Genomic DNA, 14,871 nt, shown 5'->3' with positions numbered 1-14,871 from the left:
CACACAGCGGCACAGTTAAGAGCCATAAAGGGTTTGTGTGTGTGCGTGCGTGCGTGTAAGCACACAAGTGCAGTTGTGAGTGTATACAGCTTGTATTAAAGTGGGGGTCACCAGGGGGTCTTGAAGGATTTCTTTCTTTCTTTCTTTTTTTTTTTTTTGCCGGCCTGAGAAAAATATCAATGAGCCCTCACACGCTCTGACTCACGCCTCATCCTGGAAACGCACGCATGCATATTTTATGGCGCGAATTCTCCGGGAATTAATGCATGCGTCGGTAAAGTAACCCGGCACAGTGTGTACACATATTAGATATTTACCGCAGTCCCAATTTGCATGTGCAACAGACGCCTTTTAACATAATGTGCAAACGTTCACAAAACAAGCATTCTCCCAATTGGAAAAAGATTGCTGTAATTTCTGGTAAGTGTCTGAATCATCCCCCTGCTCCGTGCCAACTTCTCTCTCGCACGCACTTATAAGCAATACCAATAAATAAACAACACGACAAACGGAGGATGAACATTTCGTGTGACCTGGAAATGTGGGAGACAGTGGGAGCCGCATTTAAAAGGAGCATTATCCAAAATCTGTGTCTCATAAGTGCTGTGTCTTCCCTGCCTTTTATGCAACGTGAACTTCATTTCCAGTGATAATTAAACCCTTAGCACATTTTCATCTTCTTACCTCTAGTTTACATAATTATCCTCAGGCCACTTTCTCTTGCGTGAGATTTTAACAGCTGGATACTGAAGACAAAGATACTCTCCGAGGATATAATGTGTATGCAGAGAAAATAGACTTTGCAGTCCGTGGCTATCATCCCTGGCATGCCTGACTAGATACAGGCTCGTGGAAATTCATTACGCCGCTTCAAATTTAATTAGTTGATTATATCCAGTGCGGAGGAAATATGGAGATTCTTTAATTAAGTAAAAGTAGTAACTGTAAAATGTGGCGGGTGGCTCAAGATTGCATTGCCAGGACAGCAGAATACGACGTAGAAAGTTCTTGGGGAGAAAAAGCAGTTAGCTGTTATTAGGTCATGACGACTCTGGCTAATTTCCAGGAACGCTACCTCGGAAAATTGCAAGCTAATTGTAAAAAGAAAACAGTCCAGAACAACAGCCCCTATCTCAAATGTGGCGTTTTTAATATCAGTGAGTGACTGGGAGCAGCAGTGCCGGCTGCCAATAGCGCAAGTAGCTCCCTTAATGTTCGGTTTGTGTCCCTCGTAACAGCCTGTTTCATCAGAGGTGAGTGTGGATCATCGGAAGGTTACAGACATACAGACGTGCAGCCGTTGCACTGTAGCCTACTTCAGAGAGTGTGTGGAAAAACATCTCGGCTGCCACGAATGACCTCCTTGCTGCTTTTAGCGCCGAGGGATCCGAGATGCTCAGTAATGAATGTATCAATACAGAGGTGTGAAGAGTTTTATTCTAATGGGATTCAGGCTCTGCAGTTGAATACATTTGTCAAGTTGTGGTCAAGGGTTTGAGGCTGGAGACCTGACCAGGGTGCACCCCGCCTCTCGCCCAATGACAGCTGGGATAGGCCCTCCAGAGGACAAGCAGCTGCAGAAAATGAGTGAATGAATGAATGAATGAATGAATGGTCAGGGCTTGTGTTTCTCTGTGCAGTAGATTATACAGCTGATATAGTGGATAAAGCTTCTATTACTGCGTTAAAATTAAGTTAAGAAACCAAAGAGAACGGATGCAAATACACAAAACCCGACCAGATTAAGAAAACACACGCATCCATTTGAAGACACGTGAGCTGCAAGTGAATGCAAGTGAGCACAAACGGGAATGGAAGAATTTACAGAAAGTCATGAAAAGGGAGTGATGAAAAAAATGATTCATGCATTTAACCTGCGAAGGAATAGTGTGTGACCTCGGTTCATTTGAACTGACAAGACGTCCCAGCCAGGTTCTTCACTTATTTTTGGGTCCCCTGGACACATTCCCATTGCCTCTGCTGCTACTTTGCTGCTGCTGTTTTATTTGTAAATCAAATGTGAATCTAACCGATGACGACATTTTCTTATTTTTTTTTTTTAGTTTTTATGGCGTATTACTGCCGTCTGCATGATACAACTATTTACCACGATCACATTTCTGATTTTGGCTGTGCACAGGTGTTACTGCCGCGCTGGGTGCATTACACAAACTACAGGTTGGGCTGAGGTCACAATAACAGGATGTGTGTGCATGGTATTGAAATACGTTTACGTTAATGTCTTATTTACTTTGACAGCCCTAGTTAAAAGGTATTAGTTATCAGTCTTTGATTAAATTTATATATTATGTATATACTTTTGGGCAGCACAGTGGCGAGGTGGTTAGCACTGATGCCTCACAGCGAGAAGGTCCTGGGTTGGAATCCATGGGCCGACTGGGGCCTTTCTGTGTGGAGTTTGCATGTTCTCCCCTGTGTCTGCGTGGGTTCTCTCCGGGTACCACCGTCCAAAGACATGCTGGTTAGGTTAACTGGTGATTCTAAATTGGCCATAGGTGTGTCTGTCTCTCTGTGTTAGGCCTGCGATGGACTGGCGACCTGTCCAGGGTGTACCCCGCCTCTCGCCCGATGACAGCTGGGATAGGCTCCAGCAGACCCCGCGACCCAGGTGGTTACAGAAGATGAATGAACGAATGTATATTTTTGGTCCTTTACAGTGGAGATGAGTGATGATGGCTCATGCAACAAATGTGCTTGTATTAGCAGTGGGTTACATGATTATTTGTGTGTGTGGTCATTGCGGTTCCCTTCTGTCCCATTTCGGCTCACTGCTAAGGATTTCTCAATGCAACTTTTCTCTCAGGAGTTTGGGACATTAAATGAAAGCAGAATGAATGTTTAACTTCCATTCTTCAGTTCTTCAGTGCGTCTGCCAGCGCTCATTTCCGCTGCCAGAAAAGTGGCACGTTTAAGTTATTGTTCATTAAATTGAACAACAGCACTTGCAGAAACAACGGCGCCGTAACTCACACCTTTATGTTGCTTTTTTTTTAAAAATATTTAAATCCCCAGGTGGCTTTTTATCCGCTTCCTGTCAGTACTTTCGCAACATTGAAGTTTGCAAACCGTACAAAGAGGTTTTGGATGGCTTCCCGGCAGTGTCCCTGCAGCAGGTGTCAGATGACTTACAGTAAGCAGGCTGCGACGTAACACGTGAATGTATGCAAAAAGAAATAACAAAGCGGTGTCACTTAAAACCGAACCTGGGGGCTCCCCCTTCGTTTCACCTATTTACGGCGTGCTCATTGTGCAAAAATCTGCGTGGCCTCCCACGGCGCACACACGCTCATCCATCATTCACCCTCGACGCATTCGCTGATGAGTGCATCACATCACCGTCACACTGCGGCCAGTGCTACAAAGCATCACTGAGGAACACTGGCGCATAGTGTCGGGGCGTTAGGTGTAATAAAATGAATGAGAGTAAAAGGGGAACGCAAATAAACTGTGTGTTTTCCCATAGCGCCATGCACACAGTGTAACAATGGGGCCGATGGTCAACAGAAAGCCTGCAGCAGTCGTCAGAGGACAGAGACACCGGCGATTTCCATGGAGACAAGGGGAGAGAGAGAAGAACTGGAGGTGTGTGTGTGTTGTGTGTGTGTGTTGTGAGGGGGGGGGATGATAAATGAGTGTACACCATGCTGTCATTTGTACTTTGGCATCCAGTCCAAAGCACAATTTAGTGTAAAATATTACACCGGCCCTTTCAGATGACAAAGTTTAATGCTGATGTATGAATGGACAGAGACCATCCCCAGCTGCTATTGAACAGTGGGAGGCAGGTATTCTTTTCAAAGGGCAATTAATTAGCGCACACACAACCACCGCAGGGGATGGGCACACGCTGGAGAAAAAAAAAATAAAGATAGTGGGGAAGCTGGTCGTGCTCTGGTCTTGTACACGTAAAAGCTGAATGCAGCTTAAACTCCCGCATCAATTTACGCATCATTTATCTGACTGTGAGGGTTTAAACATATAACGTCGGAGCCTTTTAGCACCTTTTAACTTTTGGATTCGTATCTGCAGCCTTTCTTTTCAAAGCCAGTGCCACACATCAGCAGCACACGCGTTTCAGTCACTAGCAGAAATTCAGCCGGGACGACTCGTTCTTCACACGTGCCTCCTAGGTCAAGTGCCTCTTCACGCTATCGCCGCGGTCCACCAGCTCACGCTTGTCTTCACCCAATCACAACCTGACACCTGCGCCTTCAGCCAATCACTCGTGAGCTGTCAAAAGGTAAAGGCGTTCTCTCCCTCTGCTGCCATTCAGCTGTCCGTTCACTTCTGAGGCTACGCGTGACCCACATCCACTCCTTCGCCAGCTCGGACGTGGATGCAGGCCCCTCTCTGGTCAGATCCTCCTCGAAACCGTCTTCGAGCTCCTCTCCTCGGCTCTGGAGTTGCTTCCTTTATGTTGGGATACGGCTGCTGAGCACAATTTTAAGAACCTCTCTTTTATCCCTCCTATAAGTTGCTCCTGATTGTAATACATAATTAAATTCCGTTTTCTTGCATCACAACATTGCATCACCATGAGTGAGTCTTCTGTTTGACAACCTGCGCTTGTTTGAAATGAATCTGGGGCATCACGCCGGCAAGGTCACTGTCAGCGTTTGAGCGCAGAGCCCCAGAATACCTTTTTTTTCCAGGAACCAGTTTAGTTTAACTTCCCAAACAGAGTAAGAGTAAGACTTGGCCTACCCACACATGCTCCCAGAGACAAATCACCCGCCTTATATAAGCACAACACCTAAACAGTTTCTAAAATAACACGATTAGTGCTTCTAACTCTGAGTACAGGTGCAGTGCACCAGTTCCTATCAGCCACTTGCACCTGAATCATCCTTTTATAATTGCAGAGATAGCATGACAGCTGCCTTTAACTGCAAGAGTGAGCCAAATTTCTGTCCGGATTATGGGATTCGGTGCCGCTGTGCAGCTTCAGTTGTCACGCACAGTTCTGCACACGACACCAAGGGAACTGGAAATGGTTATTATCATCATAGTCTCAGCTATCTATCCATATATGCATCCATACATACATATCCTATTATCTTCTGGCTACAGTTACAGTTGCTATGGTTTAAATGTTGCTCCAGGACACTCCCCTGAAACCTGTTTTTCAGGGTATACAGGATACATGCAGCCTCATTGTACACCCATCAACATGGGTGTGCACAGGTTCGGGGTATTGTTGCTCGGGGAACAGCCCGTTTGCCCTTGAGCTTATAGCTGCCGTTCTGGGAACCTTTTTTTTTTTTTTTTTTTTTTTTTTTGCTGTTGTACATGAGCAACAATGAGCTCATAATTGGTAAAGTTGAAGTGTTGAAACAAATTAAATCGCCATATAATTCAAACTTTTTTTAATCTGTAATCAAAAAGTTTGTTTATTTTGACAACGCCAGCGATGCCCTCTGCCACTCCTCACATGACTTGACACTGACACACTGAACAACACTGCGGAAGGGTGTACGAGAGGGAAGGTCTGGCAGAAAGGTGAGTTTTCGAAAGTTATCGAGATCATTAATGCTCAAATAATATAAAAGTGTTGTTGTGTTTAGCAAAATATGAAGTAAAGCTCATTATTCTAACGTTAGCTAACTTTCTAGTGGGAGATAGAAAGTATCCACCTGGCCTCGAATAATGTGCAGTTCTTAACGTTTGTCTCACGTCATGCAACATTGCCTTTTATCAACGTATTTTATTTTATTTATGTATGAAGTGTGAGGAAAGGAATGGCACAGTGGAGAGGTGGTTAGTACTGATGCCTCACAGTGAGAAGGTCCCGGGTTTGAATCCATGTGCCGACTGGTCCTTTCTGTGTGGTGTTTGCATGTTCTCCCTGTGTCTGCGTGGGTTCTCTCCGGGTACACTGCCACTTCTCGCCCAATGACAGCTGGGATAGGCTCCAGCAGACCCCCACGACCCTTAACAGGAGTAAGTGGGTACAGAAGATGACTGAATGAATGTTCACTGTCAGTAGTTGGAACATTTTTCTCTAAGTGGCTTTAGTTAACCACCTTTAGTTAGTGGTGCCCTTTTTCCAGGTTAGCGCAATAGCCCCTGCAAATGTCTGTGCACGTCCCTGCACATCAATCCGTCTACAGCAGCAACAAAATGAGGTTAAGAGTGCCTAGAGGAGAATGGTGGCGCTGTACGTACACCTTATCTCCAACCATTATTCTCTCATACATCCTATGGAATTTAAGAATGATGATTTGCTCACATGTCTTGCTCTCAGATTGCATTTTATTGTTATTTTATGGGACAGGTGTACTGTTACTCTCTTGGCGGTAACTAAATATGTTCTGGGCTGTGTTAAAGGAGCGTATATAAGTGGAAAGGCGGAGAAATACGGATTTTAGACGGCGGTGCGCACATATTGTTCCACTACAGAGTCTTATGGGTGAGTGTCTGTTTCATTTGGAGTTACTCTACCGATTTATATTGCATCTGGATTTTATGCCTTTAATAAAATTAGCTTCAAGATGTGTTTAAAATGTGTGTAACAAAGTGAAATGTTGTACTTGTTCGTCAGTGAATATTCCCTTTTTTCGTCAACATGTGTCACCCTTATTCTCTTTCCTTTCTGTTCACGCATGACTGCACCCTCCAGTCACAGGTTTCAAGGCTCCTCCCTATCTGCAATCATGATCGGATTGGTAATGTGTGACTTCTTTTTTTGTTATAGTTCCAATTTTTCATGTGCACGTAAATGGTTAAAACCGCCTATTTTCTCCTATAGTTGAGTGTGGCTATTGTTGCTGGGCTGGTATTCGGTATGTAACCTTCAACTCTCTCAGTCTTAGATCAAGCATTGCTTTTACCCGATCGTAAAATGTGACATTTCTTTGATTATCTTTTGCCAGAAAGCAACCAGATGGCTCTAAATTTGTCTAATTCAGTGCTACCTGAGAATAATGACAGTAAGGACCTTCACTGCTAAACGTCAAACACAATGTGAACTATCTCAATCGATGAGGAAGAGTCTTGTGAGGCTGTTGGTGAGATGAGACTTTTCTCTTTTTCATTTTTCAAATAGGAGGAACTCTGTTGTCACTGCTCGAAGGTAGGTGGGTTATAAGATTTATTTCCAGGAGCAGTCATGACATTTAAAGGACAAATTAAACCATTCTGTTTGTACAGAGAGGTTTGACACCTTTTTTTCCCCCCGACTTGAATCTGTTTCAGTGAAACCAGCTGATAAAAAAGGTAAGACCCTTCACTGCATTTTGATAAAATCTAAATCCAGTGTGCGTGATCTCTGTCAGTGTGGGAAAACCGTATGACACCAAGGTCTGCTGTGGAGAAAATCAGATGACTGTATGTCTGTATAATATTAAATTAGGGTTTTTAACAACAGTCCTTCACCTCCTTGCCTTCCTTCCTCCATGTAGAATGGCCATGCTACTTAGCCATCCATAAGCAGATCAGACCTTTTGTTTTTTATATTTACACTGTTCTTTTTAACAAATCCCACATGCACAGTTACAGAAAGATTCCCAATGTCCTCTGTGACCAACTGATCTCACTTTATCCCAGAATGCTGGACTGACTGGTTTGACAGAGACAACCCTAGTGGGACCGGAGACTGGGAAACCCTCTACAATCTCCGCCAAGAGAACCCTGGAAAGATCTGCCCCAAACCAGGCAACATTGAGGCCAGAACTCTGTCTGGGCTCAGTGCGGCTGCAGCAGGGGATGTGATTTATAAGTAAGTGCTGTACAAATAATTAGAGCGTGTTTCACGCACCGATTCAGTTTCTCTCATTCCATTCTATTCTATTGATTTGGTTGTGAGCTTGGTAACTAATGAGCATCAACAGAAGAAAAATAAACTGTCCATCTGAATTTTAAACTATTCAAAGGATACAATAATAGAAGATAGTGTGAAGCTCTAAGAAAATGTGTGAACCAAGAATGTTTTCTTCTGTTTAGAAAGTGTCCAGTCATCTGGCAGTTACAATAGGAGCCTTCGGACCAAATGGTTCTGACAGACTTTCCACTTCACTTAGTTCTGTGCAACAACGCTGCATACAGGCTTGATAAATTTTACTGCTGAGCTACTGTTTATTTCTGTTTTGTTCCACTTTTAAAGCTAATGCCGAGAACTGAGAACTGTTAAGGGGTTTCAACAATGTAGAGTACTTCGGTGTACTGTACTTCTTCATCTCTCCCAGTTACATCACAAGCTACCTCTTGAGTGCAAGATAAGACCCACAAAATGACGTTCTAAGAGCTAGTTCCTGAAAGACTCTGTGTATGGCGTACTTCTTTCAGCTGTTTTAGGACCCATAAAAAAGCTCCTGTTGTCCAAATGCACCTAATACTGTGGCCATAATATTGAGTATGTATTACTTGATATGACTATCAAGTATTCCTTATGCAGATCCAGGACTACAGTAGATTACAATTTAAAGGATCACCAAAGACTATGTCACAGCGGTTAGCTGGAGGCAAAAACCACACTACCGTTTTCAAAATGTCATCTTGCTGTGTTGTAGGGTGCCAGAATCAGAGGGGTATAGCTCCAAACTTAAAATTTATCTCATACCAACTGACACTCAAAAAGAGGTGATCATCAGAAATGCTTGTGTTCCTTCACATAATAGCGTTTGCTAGCTCCCACTAGAAAGTTAGCTAATGTTACAATGAGCTACACTGATACTTTGATAGCAAGCTTCATTTACTTCATATTTTACTAACATTAACACAGCTAACAACATTTTGCTTTTACAATAGCCTCTTAGCCATTAGCCTGTATAACTGTCTCATATATAACACATATGTAGTTAACTTTATGGTTGACAAATACAATTTGTAGGTACTTACCCAGCCATGCTAGTGCAGTTAGCTGTCCAGACATAGCTGTTGGTTCTGCCTTGCCGCTAGCTAGGCAGAACCAACACAACAAAAAAATAATTTGTTCAGTCTTTGTAAGTTAAGTCTTGTTCATGACCAGGACATAATTATAGGCATCCAAGAATTTATATGCCCTCTTTAGTGTACACGTTTGGTTTCTCTATCAAGCGTCCGACCGTTGCACATGAGATAACCTTGTTCGATCCTCCATCCATTGTGCTACTGTGTACGGGTCAGCCAGTCTGGTCCCATCTATTAATGTTAACCTTTTCAAGTAACGCTCTCAGTCCTGGGGAGTGAGTGACCATACATATTCAGATAAAGAACTTGTGTTTTCATCCACCATTGTCAGAAACAAGCTGACAGAAGCTGCTAGTCCGTGTTAGCTAACGTATTCCTGTGGATTGTTTTGCCTCCAGCTAAGCCCCACCCATTAAAAAAAATTAATTATCATGTTTGCTAACACAAAAGTGGTCTATAGTAATCAAGATATATCTCACAAAGCCAAAAATGTTCATCAGTGTTCAGAGCCACGTTACTAGTAAGTAGCTTTTATTAAGTGTCACATTGCCTTTGTTTTTCAGAAGTGACACGACTTCAGGATTCATCTGCAGAAACCAGGACCAGTCCAAGAAGATGTGCAGTGACTATCGCGTTCGCTTCAGCTGCCCCCCTTCCTACTGTGGTGGAGGTGGTACAACAGTATATCAATACAATCTACACATGCAACATTAACCTGCATATGCAAATACCCCCTCCACAATCACTGTTTGTGAACATGAGCGCTGGTTTAGCAGTTTCCCACCAGTTATCTTGTCTTCTGTCTCTCTGTCTTTGCACACCACAGTGTGCTGGACCAAGTGGTACGATGTGGAGAAAATCAGATGACTGTATGTCTGTATAATATTAAATTAGGTTCTGTAACAACAGTAACAGTAACAACGTCCATAAGCAGATCAGACCTTTTGTTTCCTATATTTACACTGTACTTTTTGACGAATCACAACATGCACAGTTACAGAAAGATCCCCAGTGTCCTCTCTGACCAACTGATCTCACTTTATCCCAGAATGCTGGACTGACTGGTTTGACAGAGACAACCCTAGTGGGACCGGAGACTGGGAAACCCTCTACAATCTCCGCCAAGAGAACCCTGGAAAGATCTGCCCTGAACCAGGCAACATTGAGGCCAGAACTCTGTCTGGGCTCAGTGCGGCTGCAGCAGGGGATGTGATTTATAAGTAAGTGCTGAACAAATAATTAGAGCGTGTTTCACGCAGCGATTCAGTTTCTCTCGTTCCATTCTATTCTGTTGATTTGGTTGTGAGCTTGGTAACTAATGAGCATCAACAAAAGAAAAATAAACTGTCCATCTGAATTTTAAACTATTCAAAGGATACAATAATAGAAGATAGTATGAAGCTCCAAGAAAATGTGTGAACCGAGAATGTTTTCTTCTGTTAAGAAAGTGTCCAGTCATCTGGCAGTCATAACAGGTGCCTTTGGACCAAAATGTTCTGACCGACTTTCCAACGGCGACAACCTCTCTTAGTTCTGTACAACAACAAAAAAAAACAACGCTGCTTGATAATACCTAGATTTCACTGTTGGTCTACTGTTTATGTCTGAGTCAAAAAGATCAAAAATTATAGGACTGGACTGATGTGATCATCAAAAATAGCGTTTAGTTCCCACTACAAAGTTAGCTAACGTTAGAATAATGAGCTACACTGATACTTTGATAGCAAGCTTCATTTACTTCATATTTTACTAAACATGACATTGCTAACAACATCTTGCTTTTACATTAGCCTCTTAGCCATTAGCTTGTGTAATAGCCCCCGCTGGCGTATTCATTAGCCTGCATAACTATCTCATATGAAACACATATGTAGTTAACTTTATGGTTTACAAATACAATTTGTAGGTTACTTACTCAGCCATGCTAGTGCAGTTAACTGTCCAGATGTAGCTGTAATTGTAGGCATCGAAGAATTTATATGCCCTCTTTAGTGTACACGTTTGGTTTCTCTATCAAGCGTCCGACCGTTGCACATGAGCTAATCTTGTTTGATCCTCCATCCATTGTACTATTATGTACGGGTCAGCCAGTCTGGTCCCATCTATTAATGTTAACCTTTTCAAGTAACGCTCTCAGTCCTGGGGAGTGAGTGACCATACATATTCAGATAAAGAACTTGTGTTTTCATCCAACATTGTCAGAAACAAGCTGACAGAAGCTTCTAGTCCGTGTTAGCTAACGTATTCCTGTGGATTGTTTTGCCTCCAGCTAAGCCCCGCCCAAAAAATAAAAAAATAATCATGTTTGCTAAAATGTTTGGTCTATAGTAATCAAGATACAGTATATCTCACAAAGCCAAAAATGGTCATCAATGTTCAGAGCCACGTTACTAGTAAGTAGCTTTTATTAAGTGTCACATTGCCTTTGTTTTTCAGAAGTGACACGACTTCAGGATTCATCTGCAGAAACCAGGACCAAGCCAAGAAGATGTGCAATGACTATCGCGTTCGCTTCAGCTGCCCCCCTTCCTACTGTGGTGGAGGTGGTACAACAATATATCAATACAATCTACACGTGCAACGTTAACCTGCATATTCAAATACCCCCTCCTCAATCACTGTTTGTGTGCTTGAGCGCTGGTTTAGCAGTTTCCCACCAGTTATCTTGTCTTCTCTCTCCCTCTCTGTCTTTGCACGCCGCAGTGTGCTGGACCAAGTGGTACGATCGAGACGATCCCAGCGGAAGTGGGGACTGGGAGGTTTTGAGCAACCTGCAGGCGGAAAACCCGGGACAGATCTGCGCTAACCCTCTGTACATCGAGGCCGTCACCACTGACACATTGACCCCAGCCGTCTACACTGGGGAGGCCTTGTTTGCGTAAGTTTGCTAATTAGAAAAGAATTGAAAACGTAGTACAAAATGACCCGTCATTCAGTCAGTACTTTTAAACACAATTTACCCAAAGTTTCAACATCAAGCTATTGCTTAAACAGTGACCAAATACATAACATAGGCACGTCTGTAATTTCTACTTGTGCTACCAGATATGACTGGGAAAATGTAGCCTGTGTGTTCAAGTGTAAAAAATATGAATGTATTCCTTGCATGTACATCCTCTGTTTTTATTGGAAGTTTGACACATTTTACTTCTAGAGGATGAAACTGCAGCACAAACTAAATCACAACAGACATATGAAACAGCACTGTTACAACCTGGAATATCATTTTAAAACACTGATTTTATGGTTTAAACAGAAATTTAAAATCCTTTGTGCTAATTCACTGTACGCTTGAAATCTTTTTTTCAGGTACAATCCAACCCAGGGGTTCATTTGCCGCAAAATGGACCAGGAATCTAAGACCTGCAGAGACTACAAAGTTCGGTTCGGATGCCCATGCTTTTAATGATCCCCGACTCCGTGACACAGGGAACGATGTGAAAAGAAGAAAATCATCTTCTTTTCACTTTATTTTTTCCCCTCTTTCTCTTAGATACAGTATACTCTTTATGTAATAGGCCCCTTTCCACTGATGTGTTCACATTAACAATGGTTCTATTCAGTTCAAGTGTCCCCATAAGCTACGTCAGTGTGACAGCCCACCACGCACAATACCAGGAGCTGCGAAATGTAATTCAGCCATCTTTGATTTTCTTTCTACACATCAATGATTTCCCTTCAAATGTGTCTTTTCATCCATTTTTTCTATCACAATTAAAACGTCATTATCTTGTTAAGCTTATGTACAACAAACAGAAGTAAAACTAATAATGAACAGCAAATCCCTTGTTTTGTGTATACGTTTCAATCCAGCTCACAAAGATAATGAGCTCGCGGGCTCGCGTGAAGTTAGGAGTTTTTGGCAATGCAATATGTGTATTTCAGCAGATGGTGGAACTGAAATTGATGTACAGACGGGAGGAGGTGCTTGACAGCCGGGGCTGTTTGACGGGAATGTGGAAAAGCACAAGTCACTGAATCTGAATTCTGTATCAAAACACATGCCAGCGCTAACAAGCACAGATATTACAGCGACAATTGGCTTTTCGGCTGTCTCAACTTTCTATTAATAGGAAAAAAATAAAATAGTTTGTGTATTCCGAGCGGACCAACCCACTCTCCGTGTTTCTGATCTAAATAACACCTGCCATACTTTCTTCAAAATCAAATACTGCGGATGTGGACCTGCAACCCACACAAGCGCACCGTGCACACACGTACAGTCTCACACACACACACACACAGAGCGAGGAGATACAAGGTGATTTCTGCAACCTCAACACCGTCAACATTTCCTCAGAAGATGAGCATTTGTGATAGGCGATGAAAAGTAACTCCGCGGTGCATCGTATAGAATATAAAATGAGGGCTGAGAACTTTTCCGGAGTCTGCTCTTGGAGGAGCTTGTGTTCTTTCTGGTGATTTATTTTTTTTATTTTTTATTTTTGCTAATGCTTGCAAGCTCGCGTTGCATCAAGATTTCTGCATTTGATGCCATTTAGCTCTGAGTGTGCACGCCTGTCTGCCAGCGAAGACTGTGTTGATGTCTGCAAAATATGAAGAGACGGAGAAGAGGGGGGGAGTGGAGGGGAGGGGAGGGGAGGGATAGGCGGATGCAATCTGCTAAATTTCCACTCTCCAATTTTTTTTTTTTTATGCTGAAACTGAAGAGGGAAAACTCTGCCATTGTTGTGTTGGAGTAAAATTAAATCTGCGCTACTGAAGTGCAACAGAAGTGTTGAAGCTTCGGAGCATTATGGCGTTCCATTCTCTTATATTAATCTCCCAATATTCCAAGGCTGTGAAGGCCTATTTATAGACCAGGGGATGATTAAGTGGCGAAGCACTGTGCCACAAAGGGAACCAAGCTCATTTTCTTTTTTCCTTCCTCTCTCTTCCTTACTTATTCTACTTCTCTCTTCTCTCTTCCTCCCCCCCTTTGTGCCTTTATCTACTTTCTCATCTTCTCGCTCTTCCCCCCTCCATCCTCTTCTCCGTAAGCACATGCATTTTATTATATACCTTCCCTTGCATAGTTTAGCTGTCAGTGAAATTATGTTAGACTCAAGGGGCAGAGGTAAGTCCTCAGACTCCATTCTTTTCCATTACGCATTTGACAAAGGGATTTAGAGGAGTGTTAACTGTTATGAAGCCGCACAGCAAAGAGTGACAGCCTTAACAAGGGTAGGATGAAGCCCCCGTCTAGCTTTTTTTTTTTCCCCTCGCTAAGTCAAGCTGGATCAAGACTGAAAGGTGTCCATTAGTTGGGAATAGACGAGGGAAATATGCGCAGGGGGATTCTACTCATGCCTGCTTGCAAGGTGTCCTTGAGTGGAAGTGGAGCACTGCACAGGATAAAGGGTTAAGCTCATTTTCATGTGTGCAGACATGATTAATTGAGGAGAGGAGAAGAGGAGAGGAGAAGAGAAGAGAGGAGAGGAAAGGAGAGGAATGACCTCGCCCAGCTCAAGACCGGCCTCATTTCATCGCCTCCAGAACAGCGAGGGCATAAATGAGATCAAACCCTTCTTTATGTTTCCACACTGACGCTCTATCTGCTGGTCCACGTCCAGATTTCCTCCCTGGGTTTTACAGAGGCTTAGATGGCAACACTTTTCTGCAGGGTGGATTTTGCACAGGGGCTTACTGTAAACGCTGAGGACCTCCATAACAAGTATTTGTCTATTAAAACCACTCCCGAGGATTTGAACAAGGAAGGGAACACAGACTTGAGATGTAAATATGCCGAAAAAGACGCGAGAAGAAGGAAAAGTTTAAGCGGCGGCTTGTTTAAGACGTAAAAAAAAAAATGAAAAAAAAGAAAGCGCTGCCATTTATCTCTTATGTAACGACTAAATTTGAGCCCAACGGAAATGTTCCTTTCAGCCAATACCTGCACGCACTGGAAATAGCTAAATGCACTGCGACCGAACACATTTCCTGCGTCCTTAAGTCTGCCACGAT

The 14,871-nt window shown here is 43.0% G+C and overlaps 1 protein-coding gene across 2 annotated transcripts; it reads left to right on the top strand.

The window, feature by feature from the left end:
• The first annotated feature begins 5,450 nt into the window (after positions 1-5,450).
• LOC311499781 (mucin-5B-like) lies at positions 5,451-12,675 on the top strand. Of its 2 annotated transcripts, none has more exons than XM_084560901.1 (13): positions 5,451-5,520; positions 6,349-6,430; positions 6,641-6,686; positions 6,770-6,803; positions 6,894-6,950; positions 7,067-7,093; positions 7,216-7,236; positions 7,567-7,738; positions 9,471-9,577; positions 9,956-10,127; positions 11,344-11,450; positions 11,611-11,785; positions 12,217-12,675. In XM_084560901.1, the coding sequence occupies exons 3-13, from the start codon at positions 6,675-6,677 to the stop codon at positions 12,311-12,313; spliced, it is 981 nt and encodes a 326-aa protein (XP_084417027.1). In that variant the 5' UTR covers positions 5,451-5,520; positions 6,349-6,430; positions 6,641-6,674; the 3' UTR covers positions 12,314-12,675. The 2 variants fall into 2 exon arrangements, with proteins under 2 accessions (XP_084417027.1, XP_084417028.1); XM_084560902.1 differs by having other exon boundaries at positions 5,501-5,520; positions 6,296-6,430.
• Positions 12,676-14,871: the final 2,196 nt, after the last annotated feature.

Source organism: Chelon labrosus (genome assembly GCF_963514085.1).
Source record: "Chelon labrosus genome assembly, chromosome: 14".
Taxonomy (NCBI): Eukaryota; Metazoa; Chordata; class Actinopteri; order Mugiliformes; family Mugilidae; genus Chelon; species Chelon labrosus.
This window is presented reverse-complemented; position numbering and strand designations above follow the sequence as displayed.